This window comes from Cyanistes caeruleus, chromosome 29 (genome assembly GCF_971803275.1).
Source record: "Cyanistes caeruleus chromosome 29, bCyaCae1.hap1.1, whole genome shotgun sequence".
Taxonomy (NCBI): Eukaryota; Metazoa; Chordata; class Aves; order Passeriformes; family Paridae; genus Cyanistes; species Cyanistes caeruleus.
This window is the reverse complement of record NC_141729.1, coordinates 2022528-2047035: the sequence shown is the minus strand read 5'-3', so window position 1 is coordinate 2047035 and position 24508 is coordinate 2022528. Positions and strand designations below refer to the sequence as shown.

General features: G+C 47.9%; 2 protein-coding genes across 6 annotated transcripts; both read right to left on the bottom strand.

Moving 5' to 3' along the window:
• Positions 1-2652: 2652 nt before the first annotated feature.
• LOC111938815 (D(1A) dopamine receptor-like) lies at positions 2653-3800 on the bottom strand. Its single transcript, XM_086865682.1, is given in 2 exon segments — positions 2653-3083; positions 3085-3800. Coding segments are annotated over 2 exon segments (1020 nt in total). The 5' UTR covers positions 3760-3800; the 3' UTR covers positions 2653-2738.
• Positions 3801-7054: 3254 nt separating this feature from the next.
• Positions 7055-17755, bottom strand: CHMP7 (charged multivesicular body protein 7). Of its 5 annotated transcripts, XR_015279806.1 has the most exons (12): positions 17662-17755; positions 17256-17434; positions 16155-16329; positions 14341-14526; positions 13542-13675; positions 13135-13183; positions 12221-12340; positions 11767-11865; positions 10314-10374; positions 9508-9672; positions 7911-8721; positions 7055-7631 (listed from the first exon to the last, which is right to left on the bottom strand). XR_015279806.1 is itself a non-coding variant. In XM_086865680.1 (11 exons), the coding sequence occupies exons 2-11, from the start codon at positions 17396-17398 to the stop codon at positions 8657-8659; spliced, it is 1194 nt and encodes a 397-aa protein (XP_086721806.1). In that variant the 5' UTR covers positions 17399-17434; positions 17662-17741; the 3' UTR covers positions 7055-8656. The 5 variants fall into 5 exon arrangements, 3 of the variants coding, with proteins under 3 accessions (XP_086721806.1, XP_086721804.1, XP_086721805.1); XR_015279805.1 differs by lacking the exon at positions 17662-17755 and having other exon boundaries at positions 9508-9669; positions 17256-17591; XM_086865680.1 differs by having other exon boundaries at positions 7055-8721; positions 9508-9669; positions 17662-17741.
• Positions 17756-24508: the final 6753 nt, after the last annotated feature.

Sequence of the window (24508 nt, the reverse complement as noted above, 5' to 3'; positions counted from 1 at the left end):
TCACGGAATCGTTTGGGTTAGGAGGAACCTCAATTTTTTTCCCCTCTAGCTGCTGAATTCCACGTGGATTTGATGCTTTTCCTCCCTTCCCTTTTGCAACTATCTCCTTACTCGGGTCCCTCTGCTCCTCACCCCAAAATCCCAGAACCTGTCCCCAGGTCACCCCTGGCACCTCCAGAGCTCCGGGAAGTGACCTGAGGTTTTTTTTTGAGATTACAAAGCAGGGTCAGGCACAAATCCTGCCCCAATTCACTCACCCGAGTGTGGAATTTGGGATGGGAGAAGGAAGAAGAGGAGGAGGAAAAGGAGGAAGACACTTCCTGGTGGAATTCCTGTGCAGGAAAAAATGGGAAAAGGAGACGCATTCTGCAGCCAGGAAAACAAGGAACAGTTTGGAGCCATTTCCCAGTCTGCCTACAGGAATATCTGGGATTTATTTCTTCCCCTGCCAGGGTTGGGCTCTGCCACCACCTTGTCCCTTCTGCTGCCAGGCCCGGGGGGCTGGAGAGAGTTGCTGCAGGAAAATGCAACAATCACTAAATATATTCATTAAATTAAACAATTCAATTATGAAATACGGGTAATAGTAGGACACAAAAAAGGGACATTCAGCCTCTTTGTTCAGGGGCACCACAGACACACCAAGCTGGCTGTTTTCCTCCAATCCCTTTCCAAACCACCCTGGATAAAGCCCCAGAATTTTTCCACAAGTACCAGGAAACTCTTCCAAAACAGTTTTGGGAAAAGTTGGGCACTCCAGTTCCCTCCTGCGGCCAAGGCAGGAGCTCCAAGCACCCCACAACACCCAGAGTTTAATTATAAACATTAATTATAAACATTATGGCAGCATTCAGATTAAATCAGTCACTTGGGGGGTTCCAGGCGATCGTCCCCATCTCAGACCACTATTCCCTTCTGTAAATTAGGCTTCAAAACCCCAAGATTGTTTTGGCTTGAGCCCAGATCCTCCTGGCTGTCCCACAGGGGGGTGTCATGGGTGCTGTTGAGTCCTGTCAGTGCTTCCCTGGAAAAATCCCGGAGTCTGGGAGAGCTCCCACGCTGATCCCGCTGGAACTGGGCTCTGTTTCATCATTAGCAGCACTCTGTTATTAGTGCTTCCCCTGTAATTAATTAGAACTCCCCCTGTTCGCCGAGTAGGGGGAGACGCTTTCCTGCAGCACTGGAGAGCTGAGGATCCCCCTGAGGGATTCACAGGGATGTTTAATCGGGCAGGGATGAAAATTCCTTCCCAAGGTCACCGCCAGGGCTGGAACAGAGCACCAGGAGCAGCTCCTGACCCCTCCGGTCACACAGAAACTTCCAGAAGTCAATTGGCGAGCGAGCAGAGGTTCTGAGGAGCCTTTATCGCTGAGACCAGGCAGCTCCGAGGACAGAAGGATCCGTAATGAAATGGAGGAGGAAGGGAATTGGCAGGAGAATAAAGCAAAAAAGGAAGAGCCTCACAACAGGAGGATCTGGGGGTGCAGAGTGGGCTGGAGGAGCAGAAACCTGGACAATGCCCTCTGGAGGGCTCCAACACCCTCATTCCCAAAGATTCCAAACATCCAGGGGCTAAAACATGGCTTTGACCCCTGCTCAGAGCCCTCAGCTGGGCGATCCCAGCTCGAGGAGGCTCCAAATCCATCCTGCAACAGCTCCAGACATGGAGCTGCTCCCAAACACAGTCCCAGGTCTCCAGGGAAGGTGGCCAGACCTGCAGGATGAGTTCCTGAGCACAGGGAGAGCCCCGGGTGAGCCCAGGGGAGTTATCCTGGAACATCCATTTAGCTCCTGGGGACTGGAACAGACAGGGGTGAGGCCAGGAGAGTTATCCTGGCAAATCCAGCACCTCCTTTCCACACAGGCCACTGGCTTTCCACGGCTGGAGGTGCCACACAGCCCAGCATCGCCTCACAGAGCTCCAGGCAGGATTGACCAGTTCTGCCAGCAGCCCCAGGCCAGTGTCCAGTTGGATTTGGCCAGTGTCCAGTTGGATTTGGCCAGTGTCCAGTTGGATTTGGCCAGTGCCCATCCAGCAGCCTCGGGCTGGTGGCCACAGGACAAGGGCAGTGGCCAAAGCCGCCTCTCCCTGCAGCCACAGGGTTTTCACTTCCTGACCATGGAGCGGGGCTCAGGAAACTGAACCATCTCTGCTCTCTCAGCTGAAGTCACTGGTAAAGTTGAATTCCAGCCCTTCCATTTCCATCTTTTGCAGAAAGTGAGGTTTTTTTCTCCATGGGTGAACTGGAGAAAGCAGCAACACAAATCCCTGCTGCCCACCCAGGCTGGGACCGAAATTCAGTTACAAAAACAAGGCTGGAGACACCTGGAAAACCACTCTGGCTATTCCACACTCGGTGATGCAATCAGGGTGAAACTCCCTCATTATTCTCAGCTCCTCAGAGAACGGGCAGTGACAGGAATGTTCCAGCTTCCCTCTCTGCTGGAGACCTTCCCACCACTCCTTTCCCACCCCAGGCTTAGTGGAAGGCGCTGTGGGAGGGCGGGGGAATCCTCCCTGGCTGGATGGGGCTTCCGCACTCAGGAAAGGGCTCCTGACAGGGAGAGGAGCCCGGAGAAACCCTCTCCAAGGTCACCTCGTGGTTTTCCACCTGCGGCACAGCATGGGGCAGTAGCTGGGGGTGCCTGGGGGTCTCCAGAGCCCTGTGGCCGGCGGTGTCGCGGTGGAAGGACACCAGCTCCTTGCTGAAGGTCACTGCTTCCATGGCACTGCCGGGTCAGAGGCGGCCCCAGCCCAGCAGGGAGGCGAAAGCGCTGCGGAATTCCACGTTGAAGGCGTAGATGATGGGGTTGAGGGCAGAGTTGGCCCAGCCCAGCCAGATGAAGGTGCTGAGCACGGTCCTGCTGACGCACGGCAGCGCTCCCAGGCCACCCGGCTCGGTGTCGCAGAAGGGCAGCAGGCAGCTGAGCACAAAGAAGGACAGCCAGCAGCACACGAAGACGCCCATGATGATGGAGAGGGTCTGGAGCACCTTGGTCTCCTTCTTGAGGGAGTTTTTCGGGGAGGTTTCCCGAGGGCAGCTCCAGGCTTGTCCAGGCAGTCTCTCCAGGGAGGAGATCCCCGCGGAGCTGGCGCCGGGCGATGAGGAAGAGGCGGCCGTAGGTGACCAGCATGATGGCAACGGGGATGTAGAAGCTGATGAGGGATGAGGAGATGGTGTAGGTTCTGCTGAGGCTGGAATCACAGCTCCCCTCCTCCACAGAGCTGTTCAATCCCAGCTGCTCCCAGCTCAGGGGCTCCTCGTGCCACCGCAGCTGCACGGGGACCAAGGAGATGAGCAGGGACAGCAGCCAAGCCACCCCAATGGTGACCGAGGCCATGCGCTGTGTCACCCTCCTCTGGTGGCAGAAAGGGTCGGTGATGGCCCAGTAGCACTCGAGGCTGATGAGGCACAGGTGGAGGATGGAGGCCGTGCAGCACATGATGTCAAAAGCCACCCAAAGGTCACAGAAAGCCCCGAAGGGCCAGGAGCCCAGCACGTCAGTGGCCGCTCTCCAGGGCATCACCAGCACAGCCAGCAGCAGGTCAGACAGAGCCAAGGAGAGCATGAACAGGTTGGTGACCTTGGAGCACAGCTGTGGGAACCTGAGCACGGCCACGCACACCAGGGCGTTCCCCAGCAGCGTGGAGAGGATGAGGAAGGCCAGGGACAGCAGGGAGTGGCTCTGTTCTGCCCAGCTGGTTGCATTGAGCACGTCCTGCCCGGCTCCTCCTGCAGAGGGGTAAAACCCATCCATGGCTTCCCCGTTTATCCGGTCCTGCCGAGGTTTCTCATTTGCTCACCATCAGCATCCAGAGCATGTTTTCCCGTTTTCCCTGCTCCCACAGCATCTCTGAAGCCCCAGCTGCAATCCAGTCCCACTGTCAGCACAGGAAAAGTGCTGGAAGCTCTCAGTCCTTTCCAGGTCTCTGCTGACAGAGTTTGGATTTTCCCTCTGGCCTCCCACCGCTGCTCCTGGGAGCCCACACTCACCTCCGGGGCTGGGCAGCCTTTGCTGAAATCTTCCTCCCTCTCCTCTCTCCTCTTCACCTGCTGCTGATCTTGTGCTTGCTGCGGAATTCCCAGATCCCTTCCCCAGCCAGTCTGGGATTCGCTGTCAGGAGCAAGAGGGGTCTGAGCTCCCTCTGCTCCTGCAGTCGCTCCCTGCTCCCAAACCCGGCTGCTCTTCCCTCTGGAGCCAAATCCCTCTGGATTCCACTCGGGTGGGACCTGGCTCTGCCCCTCGGAGCTGGGAGAACGTGTGGATCCACAGGGTGAGTCACTGGGAATTAGTGAGAGGGTTGAAGGGGGGAAATAATCATTTCAGTCAGATTTGAGGGTCCTCAATGCAAATGAGCACAGAAATTTATTGTGATTTCTGCATAAAAGACGCTTGATTTCCCTGCCCAGGCGCTGAGTCACAGCTCAGAGATGACCCCAAACCAATCACTCCTCCCTGCCCTGAGCTGGTGCAAAACTGGCATTTACTGTCCACTGCAAAATTCCTTTTCCAGAGGAAAAAAAGGGAAAAAACCCATCTAAAAATCCTGTACAAACGTGGAAGTTTTGTACTCTGAAACTTCTGCTGAGCCCGGATCCATCATCCCGGGATTCCCGAGCCCAGATCCATCACCCCGAGCCGGTTCTGCCGAGCCCGGGGAGAGCAGGACGTGTCCCGAGCCCTCCTCAACAAGGAGCCGATATTCCCTGGAAGACACAGCCCGGGCTCGCTCCTTGTCCCCGTGTCCCGGCCTTTGCCCGATTTAATTAATGAAGCCTCATTAGTGCCGCCGCCCGCAGCGCCGCTGTTCCAGGGAGCGAGGGTAGATGGCACCAGCGGCCGGCGCATGGAGCAGCGCCTACCCTCGGGAATTCGGGATTCCAGCAGAGGAAAAGCATGGAGCTGGCTCAGGGCAAGGGCGGGCTGGAGAGCAGGGAAGGTTCTGGAATAAACACCGGGACAGCTCCCAGGGAATGGCACGGGCCGAGGCTGCCGGAGCTCCAGGAGTGTTGGACACCGTTCCCAGGGATGCCCAGGGTGGGATTTTGGGGCGTCTGGGTCCTTTCCCACTCAGGATATCCCTGGCAGAGCTCTCCCCTCCTCTGCCCTCTGCACCCCACGGGCAGTTTTCCTCCCAATCCCTGCTCCGGGCACAAAGATTTCCAGGATCTCAGGAACAGACAGGGATGCTGGCACTGCTGTCCGAGTGAGCAGTGAGGGCAGGGACCTGCGACAGGACAGGGTGGCACTGCTCTGTCACACACGGCAGTGGTGGCACTCATCTGTCCCAGCCCAGCAGGGTGGCACTGATCTGTGGCACTCATCTGTCCCAGCCCAGCAGGGTGGCACTGGCTGTGCCACCTCAGTAAATGACAGCTGAGGGTGGCAGTGGCAGCTCATGGTGACACATCCCAAGCCAGGAAGTTCCCAGGAAATCCTTCTCTGAGATACAAATCAGCTTCTCCTCCCCAGGAGCTCCAAAATACAAAATTTTAGAGCTGTTAAGGTCAGCAAAGACCTTCAAGACCACCAGGTCCAAGTGTGGCCTCAGCCCTGCCCAGGGCCACCCCCAAACTGTGTCCCCAAGTGCCACATCTGGAACCCCCCCAGGGACGGCAATTCCACCCTTCCAGCGCCTGACACTTTCCATGAAGGATTTTGTCCCAGTTTCCAACCTAAACCTCCCCTGGCACAACCTGAGGCCGTAGGAAAGGAGCTCCCCCCCCTTCCTCTCCCTTCAGCTGCAGTGAGTTGGTGTGGGAAAATGGGATGGGATCCAATTTGCCCAATTTCTGAGCATTTTGGACCACTCCTGATGCAAAGCAAAGCCAGCAGCTCCCCCTGTGAGAGAACACATCTCCCACCCCTGAGGAAACTGCATTATTTTATAATCAACAGTTCAGCAGGCTCGAGTTAAGTACTATTTTGTTTCCAGCCTCGAGTTAAGTACTATTTTAAACAGCTCTCCAGCATAAGAAGATTCCAGTTTGGTGGCAATTCAGCTTAAAGTTTTTATATTTAATTTCCTCACCCAGCAAGAGGCTGCCCTTGATTTCCTTTCCCTGCTGTCTCACCAAAATATCCTGAAAATTCTCCATTCAGGCACCCTGATTACATCCCCCACTCTGCATCAAAGGCAGAAAATTACCAGCCACTCCAAATAAAGCAGCAGCTGCTCGGATTTAACTCCTCAGTGTCGCTTCCAGCATGGCTGATGCATCCCAGGATTACAGGAGAGTGCTTATTCCTGCAGGAATCCCGCTGGATTTCCAGGGAAAGAACAAGCTCTGGGATCAGGAGAGAAAGGAGGAGTCAGACTTGAAAAAATCCAGGTTGTAGGCGAGGCCTGAGCCCTGTAAAAAATCCATGGGAGCTCTCCAGGGATCAGATCAAACCTCAGCCAGATGAAACAGCATCAACAGCCTGGGAATTCCAGGTTTAGGCATCATGGTTTTAGAGGGAAATCTGTTTTTTTATACACCAGGCCACTCAATTTACATCAATTTTTTCGGGCAGAGGGAAAACCAGTACCAGGCTCCCAGTCTGAGCTACTTAATTACAATTAGAACAAGATAGGTGAAAAAAATGTCCCAACATCAGCTTTAGGAATTGTCTGGTACAAAACCAAGTGGTTCCTTAGAGCTGATTTCCTTTTCTCCATGGGCAAAGTGGTTTAGGCAAAGGGCTGTGACTGTGAGCCTTGAAAGTGCGGATTTGAGATGCAGAGTGATAAAAAGGGGGAAACATAAGGAAAAGCAGGAACTGTGTCCAAAATGACACCAGGAATGAAGGTGGTGCCACCCAAAAAGCAGCAGAGGCTGCTCAGGAAAAACAGACCAATTATTAATGTGTTAATATTTAACAATGGGCTTTTTAAACCCAGCTTAAAGTCTGGTGGAGCAGTTGCTTAGTTTGGGTTTGGATAAAGCAGCCCAGGAGTATCCCTGCATTCCAGCACAGCTGGAACAGCAGCTGGAAGAGGGAAAAAGCACAGGAGGTTCCTCGGGTCCTTCCCCTCCCTTTTTTGTCACACACAGGCAGAAAACACCAAGGTTTTTCTCCCGTTTACTTACAGAGGAAAGGAATCCAGAGCTTCAAGTCATTTTACATCATTCCATGGGGGAACTGGGAGCTGCAGCCTCCCCTGGCAGGAGCCTGCACTGGTGAGAGGTGACAAAGGGGACACAGCCCCTGGGGACAGCCCAGTGCCACCCTGGGGACACCCCCAGTGCCACCCCTGGCCCTGGGCTGGGGCTGAGCAGGCAAGAAATTATCACCAGGAGGGGAAACTCCAGCCCCCATTCCCATTATCCTGAGCTGCCACCAAGGAATGGAGTTGGGAGAGGCAGCGTGGAAATTCTAGAACACATTCCCAGTGGTGCTGGAACACATTCCCAATGGTGCTGGATTACATTCCAGTGGTGCTGGAACACATTCCCAGTGGTGCTGGAACACATTCACAGTCAGGGAGAGGGGCACAGGGCTGGTGATCCATCCACAGGCAGCCAGGCACTCTCCTGCCATGCTCAGGAATCCCAGGAAAGGGAACATTTCCCTCCTGGAAGCTCCGTTTTTCAGGGATTTGGGCTTCCCACACTCCCTTGTGCATGCCAGGGGTAAAAAGTGACCTGCAAAAGACGAGAGTTTGGCTCGTGTGGGGAGAGACAGCCCTGAAGCAGCTGCAGGTGTGGAGCTTAGGGTTTTGTGCATCAAAAACATCCACAGGGGGGCTGGGTTTGGGCCTTTTTGGGAACAATCCTGTGGGATTGCAGTGCCAGGGCTGAAGGCAAAGCCAAGGCTGCTCTGTGGAGCTGTGCTCTCGTATGGGATCCCTTCTCTTCCCACCCCAAATCCCTCCGTGGCAGCTCAGAGCCATCACCCTGCAGCTCCCAGGAAGTTTTGCTTACAGGGAGAACACAAAAACAGCCACCAGCTCCAATTCCAAGATGAAATCCAGCAGAAAGAGGCGGGATGACAGTGCCCAACCTTGGCCACAAGAGCCTGAAACTTCTCCAGGGGAATCTTTTGCAGGTCTTCATTGACCTTTTAAGGCCTTCATGTCATTCCAGAGAGAGGGATTCTTTTGTGCTTCATTGCTGCCCTGCCTGAGCAGCACCAGAATCTCCTAAAATTGAGCAGTTCCAGTGCCTGGCTGTGAGTGCAGGATTCAGAGGGAGGGAACAACAACCACCAGGTGTTTTACCTGGCTAAGGGCAGAACTGACGTGCCAAGTGTTCTAAACAACCACACAAAGAGCGAATGCGGAGCCACTGCAACGCTGCTGCTACTCAGATTCTCAACACCAGCCACAGCAAAGGAAGAGAAATCAAAATCAAACCCAAAACTGAGCATTGTTATGGACACAGAAGAGTTTATCTTCGCTGGAGCTGTATTCCCAGGAGGGAAGACTGGATGTGGCAGTGACTTGGCGTCACGAGTCAGGTCAAGACCGGTGCAGATGTTGGCACAGAGATGACAAACACCAGCTGGGGCCAGGTCCAGAGCGGATTGTCATGGCAGGAGCTCCTGCTGCTGAGCAAAGACAGAGCCAGAAGGACAGGGGGGTGTCCCCCTCTCCTTGGAAGTTCTGGTCATGACTTAAGGAACATTGAGACAACTTCCCAAACTGCAGCAACAGGATTCTGTTGGCTCTTCAGAGGTTCAGTCCCAGAGCTGTTTTGGGTTCAGAAGAAGCAGAGGGAGTCTTTTGTGCCAGATCTGCAAAAAGAATTGCAACAGAGATCAGAACTCATCAAACACATGCACAACTACCCCATAGAATTCCAGAGAGATTTGTGCTTCCCTGCTCAGCTCCATCCCCCTGGAATCACGTGTTCCATCCCTCTGGAATCACACATTCCATAGGGAATTTTGATAGGGAATGCTCTGGAAATTGAGCTTATAACCTGTCCAAACACAAGGAAAATTACATGGCCAATCCTGTGGAATTATCCATGAACAGATTCACAAAAGGAAAACTGAAACTGTCCAAGACAAATGTAGGGAAAGCTCAGCTCAAACCAATAAACTCTGGTCATTCACTGTTACTAAATCATAGGATACAAATCATAAAATATGATTTATTTTAAAAAATAATTTAAATTATTTTATTATTTATTTCCTTATCAGTAAATAAAGCCCAGTTTAAGCAGGCCTGTCCCACATAAAGAGCATTCCAGGGAAGATGCTGAGTGCTGGACAAGTCCTGTCTGTTTTATCCTTCCCAACGCTGCCTTTGTTCAATTTTAAAAAGCAATTAGTCCAAGCAGCAGCTCCCTCACAGAGCCCTCAGCTTTCCCTCCACCCTAGGCAAAGGATCCAGGCAGAATTCACAGCTCTCCCAGGCCTAGGACTGACTGAACCAGGATCCAGGAAGAATTCCCAGCTCTACCAGGATTTGGTTTAGTTCTGCTGACGCCCTGTGCTGCTCAGGGCTGTCCCAGCTCCCAGAGCAGCTCCCTCCCAAGCCCTGCTGCCATTCCCAGGCCCTGCTGCCATTCCCACCTCCAGCAGACACAGAGAGCTGCTCCAGCTCAGCTTCCAGCTCGGCATCGGAGACACGGGCACTCAGCACCATCTGGGGAACGGGAGGCAGATCCACGGAATCCTTACTCGAGTCCTGCAGGAGACTGTCCAGCTCCTTCTCCAGCTCCTCAGAGTCCATCTCTGCTGATGAAAGAAAACATTTCAGCTCCAAGAAGAATTCAGTGGCATCCTCACAGCACAGCCTGAGATCCAAAACAGAGCTGTTATTCCTCCCATCGTTACTCACAAGGAATTTCCTCTGCTTCTTTTAAAGTACTTAAAATGTAGTCCTGATCTCAGAGAGGCATATTTTTTTTCTTGGCACTGACGCCAAGAAACTCTGGTACCTTTCAGCAGAGGCAAACAACCTGCAGCAGCAGCCAGGCCAGAGGAGAAAGCTGATCACTCCAAAAAAACAAAGCAGCAGCCACACCAAAAATAGATTTTAATCAATGTTACACAGCTTTGAACTGAAATCCAGCCCCAAACCAGGAGAATCTGAGATGGAGAAAGTCAGAGGGGAGAACTCCCTGCTCCCCATTCCCTGCAAGGCACCAACTTTGGTACTTAGGGAAGGGTTTATTGCCCCAGGCAATTGCTGGATGTGGGGAGGGAGCAGGGAAGGGATGGAGCCGGGGGGAAAAGAGGGAGCGGGGAAAGGAGGAGAGGGAAAAAGAAGGAGCAGGAAAAAGAAGGAGAGGGAAAAGAAGGAGCAGGAAAAAGAAGAAGAGGGAAAAGGAGGAGCAGGGAAGGGATGAGCAAAGGATAAAAAGGCCAGGACATACCTAGACCATTGATCCCTACTCCAGCCAGAGTCTGGGCCACTTCATCTTGAGTATCACAAAGCTGAGGGAAAATACACACAATTAGCTTGGGCTAATTCAGGAATGAACTTTGTGCCCTCCTGTAGCTGTTTTATCAAAAGCAGAAATAACAAAAACCAGAAGCTGACACGAAGGCAGCAGAAATTAGTGCAAAAGCCATTTCTACCATGGTTTTCACAAGGAACAGGAAGATTATTCCAGAATAATAAATAACGAGAGCAAGTGTGGCACATGCCAGGATCAACCCCAAACCAGAACTTCACAGTGGGAGTAAAAATATCTCTCAGATTTGAGCTTTTTCACAGAAACAAAGAGTTGAAATTGCAGCTTGGGCTCCACGATGAGGAAGCTGAAGAGACCAACACGTCAGCCACGACATTTTGCAGCCCCTCAGCTTGAGCTGCGCTCTCAGTTTGAGCTGATGGTGCTAAAAAATAAATCCTTGGCTGGTTTTCACACCAGCTTTGGCAGCCAGACTGCTCTGCTCATTCCATTCCTGCAGAATTAACTCCCTGCCCTCCCTGAACTACAGATTACAGAATTAACTAGGTTGGAAAAGACCTTTGAGATCATCAAGTCCACCCTATGAAAAAAAACCACCCAGACAATAAAATGAAATGAAATAAAATAGAATAAAATGAAATAAAATAGAATAAAATGAAATAAAATTTAAAAAATAAAAATAGAATGAAAATAAAAAAAATGAATTAAAGTTAAATTAAAATAGAATTAAGACAGAATTAAGATAGAATAAATAGAATAAAATAGAATAGAATGAAATAGAATGAAATTTAGAAAATTAAAATAATTCAAATAAAATAGAATGAAAATAAAATAAAATTAAAATAAAATTAAAATTAAATTAAAATTAAGATAGAATAGAGTAAAAGAAAATAAAAATAGAATTAAAATAAAACAGAATAAAACAGAATGAAACAAAAAGAGTAAAACAGAATGAAATAAAATAACAAATAAAGTAAAATAAAATAAAAATAGAATAAATCAAATAAAAATAGAATAAAACAAAAATAGAACAAAACAAAATTAAATTAAATGAAATGTCAGGCTGTTTCATGCACACAGTTGGATTCAAGCTTCCAAAGGTTTGATTTGTATTTTTAACACACCCAAAGACTTCCTAGGAAAGCTGGGCGCTCCCCCAATATTGCTGAATCAAAAATCCCACAAAATGCACAAATTTAAAGTTAAAATACGTAACAGCAAAGCCAGAATACACAGAAATCTTCTTCTTGCTGATATTTTAGCTCAAAATTAAGCCAGTTTTCTTCAGTGCCATAATGGAAAAAAACTAAATAATTAAAAGCAACCAAGGAATTAATAATTAATTAACATCTGGGCAGGTTTCTTGGGAATATTCACACCCCCCTGGCTGCTCCTTTTGCTGTTCCAGTACCTCTTGGATCTGATCCACCAGGTTCTCTGCCCTCTCCACAGTCACATCCTTCATGGAAAGCTTCAGAGCTCCCACTCCAGCCTGGTAGGCATTAAACACCTGGAAATGGAAAATAAAAAGAGGTGGAGATGCAAAATGTTGATGAACTCCTGGCTGGTAGGCATTAAATACATTGAAATTAAAAATAAAAGACAAAAATATGTTTGATGCTGATGAACTCCAGGCTGGTAGGTATTAAATACCTTGAAATTAAAAATAAAAAGATGCACAATGCTGATGAAAACAGCGGGAGCTCCTCTCCAGAGCTGCTTCCCAAGCAGGATCCTTGGAGAAACACCAGGAAATGGAGGGAGCTTTATCCAGAAGGATATTCCCAGGGTAAATCCCACCCCTCAGGTGAAGGAAGGAGTGGAAGACAGGGGCTGGAGGAGCCTAGGGGAGGAGCCCACGGTACCATCTGGTCGGTCTGGGAGGCGTAGATCCGATCCAGGATTCCCTGCACTGCATCCAGCTTGGAGTGCAGCTCCTCGATGCGCCGCTCAGTCCTCCGCTTCGACTTGAGGCACCTCAGGGCCTGCCCAGGACACATACACACACTCACACACACCTCAGCTCAGCTTTACACACAAATCTGGGAAGTCTCCCCACCCCTGGGCTAATTCCCACTCCAGGAATTCCTATTGGCACCATGGGATGAAGCTCTAAAAATGGGGAAGGGACAAGTGTCCTCCATGCTGCATCTGAACTTGTGGGTTCATCCAGATATTCCTGGATCACTTGGTATCCAGCAGGAAAATCCTGGATGCCTACTTTGGAAAGGTCAGACCATCTGAAATATTCCAGCTGGCATCTGCAGCTGTTCATGTTCCTGGGTGTTGGAATCTCCTCCCAAAAAAAGCAATCCTGGAGGAATTTCATGCTGGTTTCAGGCAGGTATCTGTAGCCTGTTGCATCACACAGGAAGTAAGGAAAAGCAGAGAAAGGTTGTGAAATGTGGGTTTGTGTTTGTTTAAAACTTGTTCAGAAATGAGGAAAAAAAATTAATTTATGAATTAAAAAAAAATTATTAAAAAAGGGGCCAGGAGTTGGATTTCAATAATTCTGAACAGGTCCTTTCCAACTCAGGATATTCTGTAAGTGTCATAAAAAAACCCCCAAACAACCAAGAATCCTGGAGGCACGCACAGAACAAATGGGTTTAAGAGTTTATTTCCATTTCCCTTCATCACCTCACTCTGGAAAAGTCAATCCTCTACCTCAGGGAGAGCTTTGGTTTCACAGCCACCACTCCAACACCCCTGCAATGCAGCCCCCAGGTTTAACCCTGGAGCAGCAATTCCGGGACATTTCCCTGGGAATTCCACTCACCAGCTGCTTCTTCCCAGCTCTGCATGCACTCCTGGCATCCTCTTTACACCTGGGAAATGGAAAAAGGAAAGGAAAGGAAATTTCTTCCTTGTTTTACAAACCACAACCACCCTCTCCCCATCTCAGAGGGGACCGCAACGGTGCATTTTGGATACAACCACCCTCAAACCACAGCGGACTCCCACAAGTCCTTGAATCCTTGCATCCCAAATCCTTGCAAACATTCCTCACAGCCATTCCCTGCACCTTGTTTTCATAGGGAACAGAGAACAAGGGCTGGAAAAGCTGTCCCAGCACACAGCTGGGACTATTTTGGTTATGAATAGGAAAGAACAGAAAGCAGCTTCTAATTGTGTCCCAAAGTTTTACATCCCAAGTTTTGTTCCCACCACTCTTCCCCAAATTACTTCTCTGCTTCCTGGGAAAGGGACTCCACCTTCTGTGACAGCAGCTGCTCACTCTGCATCAACTGATAAACTCCGATGTCCACATCATTCATTGGGGACACCTTGGCGTGGAGACCTCGGGCAAACTTCACGATCTAAAAATCAGAGCAGCACAGGCTGGAGTCACTTCCCAAAAATCTGAATTAGGAGTATTTTCACTTGGAAAAAAGGAAAAGAAGTTTTTACACTCCCAGTTTAGGCCTTGGAGTCATGAGGATGTCCCAGTCACCACAGGATTTAATATTAAACTGGGCAGGATCAGGATCAGCAGGGTGGAAACAAAAAGCTTTAATGGAACACCTGGAAGATTTCAAGCTGTCCCTGGATTCTGGAAGTGGGTGGGAATGCCAGACTCCCAAGGACTTCAGAACACTACAGGGAAAGTGGAATCTCAGAGCTGAGTGCCTCTGTAGGAAGTGACAAACAGAAAAAACTTTTCAAAAAAAGCATGAATTCCACACTGATTCCAGAGGTGTGGAGTTTATGTAGCTGGGAACAGTCAACCTGCAGAATCAGCCACAGCGTTAACTCTTACGTTAAATCAGAATTATTATAAATGTTTAAAGAACCTGCCATGCCAGAATGAGGATTTCTTGTCACCTACAACCACGTAACAACACTGGAGCACGTGGAATTTACCTTTCCAGACAGCAAACACCCACTTGAGCCACCAAAATGGCCAAAATCCATTTCTCTCTGGGCAGATGGAACAACAAGACAGGGATGATACCACCCAAAAGCAGTCACCTGGACCCTGTACCTTCTCTCCATTCTGTTCCAGGATGGTGACCCTCTTCTCCTTCTGCAGCTGCAGCAGCAACAAGTAGAAGGTCCTTTCATCTGGGCAGAGCCCGGCACAGAGGGAGCGCAGCTCGGAGAGGGCGACCACGGGGTGGGAAGAGAGGGCAGAGTTCTGGTAGAAGCGATAAACTTCCTCTGCCTTCTCCTGCAAGGGATCCAGGTGATGCCTTAGGATTTGACCTTTGGTATTTCCCAAATGCTGTACTGCATTAGTGCATTGTGAACTCCACACAGAGCGTTACTTACTCAGTTTGGGTGGACAAAGCAATCCCTGCGGGCCTGAAATCCAAGGACACTCTACTGCATCAGGGCCCCAGAATTACAAACATGAGTGAGTTATGGGGAAGCAAACTGGGGGTGAATTATTTTGTTACCTGAAGCTGTAATTAGAGAATCAACCCCTGATATGACAACGGGCCAGACTTGTGTGAAAAACTGGTGTGTGCATCTGGGGTGCAGCCTCTGTGAGGCTCTGGCTACCCAAAGGGTCTCTGCTGAAGGCCTTCAAGCAATCCCTACTTTATTCTCTTCATCTTGTCCAGCCTCTGGTCTGGGGAGCCACTCCAGGGCATCACAGGAATGCTGTCAGCCCACACAGCATTCCTGCTCTTCCCAAATCCTCCCATAACTCCTTCCTCCCAACTTGGACATCTGTTTTATTCCAGAGTGACTTTCAGAATGAGCTATAGGGAACTCTCAAAATAGTTCATCTACAAAAACAAAAACTCAACTATTGACATTCCCTGAAATGCTGTGGAACACCACAGGAACCACCAACTGGATTCCCTGGAAATCCCTCCCCAGGTATGAAGCAAATAAAAATTCCTGCCTTTTAAGGATTTCCTGCATTTCTGCTGGACACAGTAACCCAGCAAGACCTGGGGCTCATTCTGCAGAGTCACAGAGTAACAGAGAGGGAAAAGGGGCTGGGACAGGATCCAAGGGTAGCTCCAATCCCATGGGAAAGCAGCTTGAATAATGCCCAGGGAACTTGGGTTGGTGGGACATTGGATTTCCAGGCTGTGACTGTCCCATGCCCTGCTCATCCCTGGAGCAGATGGAGCTCGAGCTGAGAGTTCCTCATGTCTTACACAGGAATGGGCTCCAGCCTGGGATTTCCAGCTGGCTCCCAGCACAGTTCTTGCCTTCCTGGACAAGCAAGGAATTGTGTCCCTCCTTTTTCTTGGAGTCAATGAAATGTCATTGTCACAGCCCTGGAATGGTTTGGTCTGGAAGGACCCGAAATCCCATCCAGGGCCACCCCTGACATGGAAGAGACACCTCCCATGGGCCCAGGGTGCTCCAGCCTGGCCTTGGGCACTTCCAGGAATTCCCACAGCTGCTCTGGGAGTTTCATCCCACCCTCATAGCCAGGAATTCCTTCCCAGTATCCCATCCAGCCCTGTCCTCTGGCAGTGGGAGCCATTCCCTGTATCCTGTCCCTCCATCCCTTGTCTCCAGTCCCCCTCCAGCTCTCTTGGAGCCCTTTCAGGCCCTGAAAGGGGCTCTGAGCTCTTCCTGGATCCTTCCCTTCTCCAGGTGAACATTCCTAGCTCTCCGCCTGGCTCCAGCCCTTGGAGCAGCTTCATTATTTTCAAGGAACATCAGTAGATCTACATCCCATCCCCAAGTGCCTCCATCCATCTCTCCAAGCTTTTGAACACCCCAGGAGCACCAATGAAGATCTGCTCAGCCCTGACCCTTCCTTCCCAGCACATGAAATGACTTTTCCTGGAGATGCACAGTCTCAGGAAAGATTTCAACAACACTCACCTGAAGCAGCTCCACGTAAATCAGAACCTCCTCTTCCTCAGGAATTTTGCTGTCCCCTAGCACGCTGGAGAGGGTCCATTTGAGGGGCTTTAGGATGAAAACTCCCACACCCCAAGAGATCCAGCTGCTGTCTACACTGGCCATGAAGTCTGACTCCCTCTGGAGTTTTCCACGTCTAGAGAAAAGATATTTCATGTGGAACTGAACACAGTCAGTCTAAACCTTGGATATCCTGCACTTTCTCCATTCCAGTGGCATTTTCTTTCACCAAATCCAGCTCAAGTTTGAGATCTTATTGCTGGAAGCACACAGAGGTTTCCACTCCTCCCCTGCTTCCTCTGGATCCCAAGTGACTTTTGTTTACTCTTTTTTCTGTTTTGCAAGTTTCTCCCAGTTTACCGACTCGAAACTGATGAGGCATCAAACAAGGAAATTAACATGGAGGGTCAATTTTAGGGGTAAACAGCCATTTCACGATAGTTCTGTTTCTATATTAAATTGCAGCTTCTCAGATCTGCTGGTTTTTAATTTTCAGGTCACCAACAGAGCTCCTGCTGGTTTGAGCCTCTTTGAGAATACCAGTCCCGGGTTCCAATTTCACAGCACAAAATCTCTGGTTGCAAACACCAGCTCAACACATCCCCGGTGCCCTCGGCAGCTACGACACCGCAGCACTCCGGGGAACAGCCCCTTATTTAACACCAGTATTCCTGTGGGATCCCCTGTCCTCCCATACCTCCTGCGAGCCCCTGCGAGGGTGAGCTTCGATTCCCTGTCCAGCTCGGCCTCCCAAATTCCACACACGCACCATAAACCGCAATTCACAGATTCCCACACTGGTTTGGGTTGGAAGGACCTTAAATCCCAGCCAGTGCCGCCCCTGCCATGTCCAGAGACTCATTCCACTATCCCAGGCTGTTCCAAGTCCCGTCCAACCTGGTCTTGGACACTTCCAGGGATGGGAAGTGCAGCAGCCACAGCTTCTCCGGGCACGCTGTACCAGGGCCTCACCAGGCAGAATTCACCCTCCAGCACGGATGGCCAGCCGCATCCCCTGACACCCCCCACATCCTCCCCAAGGCCGTCCCCGACCTCCTTTACCTGAGCAGCTCCCTGAGGACGGTGCCCAGCCCCAAAGGGACGCTGCCCCGCCGCTCGAAGCCGTTCTGCAGCTCCCTCAGGCACGTCCTCACCGCGCCCCTCCGCCGGCCGCGGGCCAGCACCAGCCCGACCCAGAAGGCCATCTTGCTGTCCCACTCGGTGCTGTTCACCTCGCGGCTCTGCTTGAAGGCCGAGAACAGAAAGGCCATGCGCTCGTCATCCGTCTCCCACTCCGGGGGCAGATCCCCGGCCGGGGCCGGCCCAGGGGGGGCCTCCCCCGGGCTGCACATCTACGCGAGCCCCCGGCTCGGCCGCGGCCTCCGCCCGGCCCGGCCGCCCGCCCGCCTCAGGGGAGGTGCACGCGCATGCGCGGTTCCACCCCCACCCCCGCCCCCCCCCTCGCTACTTGGTGTGGGCCGTGTCGTCCCCCCTCCGCAGCCCCCGTGGTGGTACCGCCCGGAGGGGTCAGCGGCCCCGCCCCCAAGTGCCGATGCTGTGACGTCATTGAACGTCACGCGTTGTGTAATAAGTGACGTTACAGCGAGTGGTGAGAGGGCGGGTTTGGAATTATATATAATAATTATATATATAATATAGATTTCACACATGGATCATGTGGAGAATATACGTTGTATATTATTAATTTTCATAGCATAAAAGATATTTAATAAAAATAATAATAATATTAACAGTAATGATATAGATAGCATAATGTATATGTAGCATAAACTACAGAATAATAAATTTTTGTTAATTAATGTATAATATCATAACTAAATATTAGTTAGGATATAAAATAGATATTAGTATTTTCTATAGTACTATATTATAGATATAAAATAATATACTTAATATATTAGTATATTAATATATTATTTACTATATATTATATATTATCTATCATAGGTATAATAGATATATTATAAATAATATATTATGTATATTATATTAATATAATACTTGATATACTTAAATATAGTACTATATAATATGTATTACATTTATATATTTCTATATACATATATAGTATAATGATATTATATCATTATACCATAATATAAAATTATATTAGATTATAATATAACATTATAATGTTATATTATTATAATGTTATATTATTATCATTATTTAATATATAATGGATCTAATTCAATACATTATTATATAATGTATAATAATGTCTTATTGTATACATTATATAATATCACAATATATACGTTTTTGTATAGCGTACAATTTGTACAGAATTTGATGTAACATTATTTTATAATACTCTAATTCATATTAGAGTGAGGGAGATGTTATATGTATCTTCTATATATTTATCTATATCTATACCATCCTGATAGATATAAAAATAATGTATCTTATTTATATATACAAAAAAATAAAAATAAAAATAAAAATAAAAATAAAAATAAAAATAAAAATTATAGTAAAAATAAAAACAAAAATAAAAATATGCACAGGACACTTTTTAAAATAGATATTATTCTAGTTATTATATATTTTATTTATATAAATATTTGGGACCCCTTGGGCTGAGGTCAGACCCCTCTGTTGGTCCCACCCTGGGGCTTCTCATCCTCATTCCTGTGTTCTCCTGATCCTTGTCCCCTGTGCCACGGAATCTTGGAATTCCAGATGGATTTGGGTTGGGAAAATCCTTAAATCCCATTCCCCCATCCCAGGGTGCTCCAAATCTCACCCAAGCTGGCCTTGGACACTTGGACACTGTCCCTGCATCCCCCAGCCCCAAATCTGGGATTTCCCAGAGCAGGACTCGATGCTCTGGGAAAAGGGGAGGCAAGCAGGACCCTCTGGAATTCCGGGAATTCCTGGGGGGTGGGGAAGGGATCGGCCACGACTGGAGCTGTTCTTGTTTCATCCGTGCTGTTTTCCCGTTTGGAGCCTGATTCAAAGCTTAGGGAGGAAAGGGAATTGAAATTAGAATGAAATAATATTGGTCCAAATTCCGAGGAATTTGGTGATGCCTCCTTGGCTCTGCTCCCCTGGCCGGCTGCAGGAAGGCAACAAATTCCCAGAGCTTCCTTTAAACCAATCCATGGAAAACAGGGAATGACTCAGCACAAGCAGGGTTTATATTTTTAGCTCCTTCCAAACCGAAATTTCTTATTAATCCCTTCAGTTCTAGCCCCAAAATAACATCATTTTGTGCCTGGAAAACCATTCCCCACCTGAGGAGCTGGGATTGCTCCTGCCAAAATCCAGCCTGGCTTTAATGTTTTGGGTGTTATCAGGGAAAAAAATGCTGATCCAGGAAGGAAACGGCAGCGTTGGATCACGAGGCTCTGCTCAAGGGAGACTCACAGGGTTTGTCAACCTGAGAGATTTGGCCTGGATCCAGAGGTGGCTAGAACAGGGATTACATGTTGGGTGTTATAAATGAAATTAGAATTTTGACAACTAGGTCCCTTGGGTTAATAACAGTTGAATTAAAAATTAATACAATTTAGTAAATTGAATAGTAATTTGCTATAAAAGAATACAGTTTAATGAAAGAATACAATTTAGTAAAAAAATTACAATTTATATCTATAATTTGCCAGAATATTATTGGACAGGGCTTGGAGCAGCCTGGGACAGTGGGAGGTGTCGCTGCCCATGGCAGGGATGGCACTGGACGAGCCCTTCCCACCCAAACCATTCCAGGATTCCACAGTTCTTCCCCAGGTTTCCACTGCTGGACATTCCTGCGGTCAGGAATATCCCTGGGCTCAGCTGTCCCAGCTGTGTCCCCTCCCAAAGTCTCATTTCTTGTCCCACTCAAAGCAGGAAAAGCCTGGAGGTTTTGTAGCCCCACTCAGAAATACCAAAAACATCTTGCTGTAAACAACCCCAGAGCCAGCTCAGACCCAAAACAGCTCCTGAGAGCAAAATCAAATAAATCCGGGCTCCCAAACTGGCACAATCCCTCCTGGAAATTCAGGAGAAAATAACATAATATAACTTACCAGATATAAATTAAAATATAGATGGGTGGGAGAACACCAATCCACATGCTCTGAGAAATTTGGGATAAAAGATTCAAGGCGTCCTCAATGTTTAACCACCAAAACCAGTTTTTAATTTGCTTTTGTAGCTGTGCACGGAGAGGGAACAGCAGCAGCTCTGTCCCCTTACGGATGAGAGTTTAAAACCCCACAGAGGTTTAACCTGGGTGAGGAAAAAGGGCAAGGAAAAAGCTGGACTTTTTCTGAAAAAGCTGGATTTTATCCATCATTTTGATCTGCTGAGCCAGAGGTTTCTGCTCCACTTTCCAAGCTGGCAGGTGGATGTGGAGTTTGGATCAGGAGTTTGGATGTGGAGTTTGGATCAGGAGTTTGGATAGGGAGTTTGGATTTGGAGTTTGGATGTGGAGTTTGGATATGGAGTTTGGATAGGGAGTTTGGATTTGGAGTTTGGATAATGAATTTGGATAAGGAGTTTGGATGTGGAGTTTGGATCAGGAGTTTGGATTTGGAGTTTGGATAGGGAGTTTGGATTTGGTGTTTGGATAGGGAATTTGGATAGGGAGTCTGGAGTTTTGATAATGAATTTGGATAGGAAGTTTGGATGTGGAGTTTGGATAGGGAATTTGGATAGGGAATTTGGATAGGGAGTTTGGAGTTTGGATAATGAATTTGGGTAAGGAGTTTGGATTTGGAGTTTGGATAGGGGGTTTGGAGTTTGGATAGGGAGTTTGGATTTGGAGTTTGGATGTGGAGTTTGGATAGGGAGTTTGGATAGGGAATTTGGATTTGGATGTGGAGTTTGGATAATGAATTTGGGTTAGGAGTTTGGATTTGGAGTTTGGATAGGGGGTTTGGAGTTTGGATTCGGAGTTTGGATGCGGAATTTGGGTAGGGAGTTTGGATGTGGAGTTTGGATGTGGAGTTTGGATAGGGAGTTTGGATAGGGAATTTGGATTTGGATGTGGAGTTTGGATAATGAATTTGGATTCGGAGTTTGGATGTGGAGTTTGGATAGGAAGTTTGGATGTGGAGTTTGGATAGGGAGTTTTGCAAAACCCTCCCTCTCTCCTTCATCCAACAGCTCAAGTCCTGGTTGGAGGGGAGGGAAGGGAGAGGAGAGGTCTGAGTTCAGACTCTGCACTGACTGCTCCTTTTCCCTTCTCAGGGCTCTGGGCTGGCAGGGGAAGCTGAAGGGTTTATTTGGTTTATTTAACCTTTCCCCTGCCAGAGGTTACCTGCTGGAGGCTGGGAAGCTGCCTTGGGAGAGGGAATAGGAGAAAGGATGAAAAATCCACCTGCTTGCCTGGATCACACCACAAACCCCAAAACTGAAGCAGACAAAGTGAGGGAGGACAGAAATCTGAGCACTTGTCACCGCAGAGGGGAAACTGAGGCACGGAGGGCCAGGATGGGTTGCCCAGGCTTGCCCAGGGAAGGTGCAGTGGGGAATTGAGCTCTGTTCTCGTGAAGTTCACAGCCTGACAGAGCTTCCTTTTTTTTTTCTTTTTTTTTCTTTTTTTTTATTTCTGTTTCAAAGAGGAACTTGGAATTTATGAGGCAAGTAATTTGTCAGGACAAAGCAGGGATGGGGGGAGGAGGTCAAAATGCTGGCACAGCCTCAGAACCCTCCTAGGCACTGAAACAGGAGGGAAGCAGAGACAGAACCAAAGGTAAAACTGGATGGGATGTTCAAAAATAAACCAGAAATGGTCACGTACCCCAGCAGCTCCCTGGGGTGTGCTGAGGGTCACGGCCCCGCATCAGGGGCTCAGGGAGGGAAGAGGAGAGAGGATTAGAGCCCCAGTGTTTGGCAGAGCTGGATGCTGAACAAACAAGCAATGAGTCAGATGGGACAGGATCGTTTTGAGGGTTCAAAGTGTCAGCGTGTGCCGGAGGAGGAGCCTGGCTGAGGTTATCCAAGAACTGTGGCTGATTATGATCAGCTTCCCCAGTCTCCCTTCATTATCCTCCCTTCCCTGTGGGAATTTCTGGCTCCAGACGCCCCTCTCCACAGGTGTTGAGCCAAGCTCCTGCTCCAACCCTCAGACTCATTTTATTCTCCACTTGCAGCAGAACTGAGCAAGCCAGGTGAGGATTTAAGACCCCAAAACCGAAGGGTCCCCTCTTGTTCTCAGCGTGCCAAATTTCCTTCCAGTGCTGTGCTGGGTGCAGCTTTCCAGCTCCAGGGGATTCCTGGTGCAGAGGGAGCTGTGGGATAAACAGGCTGGGGGTGATAAGGGCTGGAGGTCTGGGCCTGGGTGATAAACACACACCCCTTTCTCACTCGTGGCCAAAAATCCACCTCAAATGAAAACCACAGTGCTTCTGGGGTGGAAATTCCTGCTGGGAGAGAGAATGGTGTGTCCTGCCTAGTGTCCTGCTCCTTGGGATGGCTGGGGACTGGGAGAGGGACACTGAGCTGCCTTGTGCAAATATTCTCCCTGTGGTTTGTCAGAGCAGACAGCTTGGGGTGGTTTTATAAACGGGGAGACTGAAACAGAGAGAGAAAACCCTGATGCTTCCCAAAAAGTGTTTGGTGGGATGAGGATGGGATCTGGATGCTGAGGGGAGGCCTCCCACTGCTGGGATGGCTGTGGAACCGGGGCAAACTGGGATGTTCCGCTTCCGTGTGCCCCTTGCCACACATCCCGGTTTTTCCTGGCTGAATTCAGTCACAGCAGCTCCCTAAAGAGCATCAGGCTGATTTTTCTGAGAGGATGAATCCTTCCCCATCCCATTTGCACATGGATTGGCATTTATCTGTAGTCCTAGATCCAAACCTCGTTCTAGCTCTGCTCTAACTGAAAAATGAATCATTCTCTGAGGACTCCAATGACTTCAGCTGCAGGCAGCAGTGTCCAAAGCACAAAACACGTGGTTTTGGTTAAACAAAAATCTCCACATACTTTTTGGGGCTTGTAATAGAAACACCAGCCCAGGAGACGAGCAGGAATTCTTATCCTTGAAATCCCACCTCAGCTTCACTAATTGTGGCACAGCCTGGATGGATAATCACTTGCCAGGAGACAACCAGGTGGTCACAGCTCATCCTGCAGTGGCCAAAGAGAAGGTGCTTTCAAGATATTTTAATGAGTAAGAGACAACATGGGGGATTTAAGGTGTTGTCCCTTTTTCCTTCTTCTTCCTTCTTCATCTTCTTCTCCTAAAGGTTTTTGGGTAATAATGAGTAATTGGATAAAGAAATCCACACAGGTGTCGGGTCATTGGGTCACTAAGAAAAATAACTTACGTGGCATTTGATTATTGGATTAATACATACATTAAAGACCTTGGAGAGATTTTTTGCTCTCCATTTTGCACCTCTCTATCTTAGTGTGTGGAGCTCTTTGTGCTCTCTGTATATGTAATATACATATGTATATATATAATAATATAATATGACTTGATATGCTATGCTATGATATGATATAATATGATATGATACTATAATACGCTATGATATCCTATGATATGATACAATGTAATACAATATGATATGATATCATATCATATATAACAGAATATAACATATATTATGTTATATTTATTATATATTATAATATATATTATAAATATATAATATTATTATAAATATATAATATTATTATATAATATATAACTATGAATAATTGTAATATAATATATACTATACACTCTACAGTATATAGTATATACTATACATAATATAATATATATAATTACTATATATAATATATATTTGTATATCCTATATATTATATAACATAATATATATTATACATAATATATAATATATTATATATATAATACATAGATATTATACATAATATATAATATATATAATACATAGATATTATACATAATATATGATATTATATATATAATACATAGATATTATACATAGATACATAGATATTATACATAATATATGATATTATATATATATAATACATAGGTATTATACATAGATACATATCTATATTACATATATATATGTAATATAGATAAGGAAAGAATAAACAACTAACCTCAAACACGATAAAACCAGTTTCACTCTCATCAGTCAGTGCTGGGGATAAAGAACCCAGCCACCAATGTCACACCGGGGTGGATCAGCTGTGATCCCCCTGCTCATCCAGCTGGATCCAAGGAGCCTCTCTGCCCATCTCCCAGGGAGGCTGCTCAGGAGCCCCTTGGCACTGCCAATTTTCATCAGCCCTTTCCCTGCGGAGCCAGAACTTTCCTGGCGAGCAGAATTTCTCCCGCACTAGTTCTGGCCGCATTTTTCAGGCTGCCACC

Coding starts and splice junctions, on each gene's coding strand:
- CHMP7 (XM_086865678.1), bottom strand. CDS start 17,545: ATGTGCAGCCCGGGGGAGGCCCCCCCTGGGCCGGCCCCGGCCGGGGAT. Junction 13,184..13,541: donor CTTTCCCAGGAAGCAGAGAA/GTAATTTGGGGA, acceptor TCCATTTCCCAG/GTGTAAAGAGGATGCCAGGA. Junction 12,341..13,134: donor GAGCTGGGAAGAAGCAGCTG/GTGAGTGGAATT, acceptor TGTCCTGGGCAG/GCCCTGAGGTGCCTCAAGTC.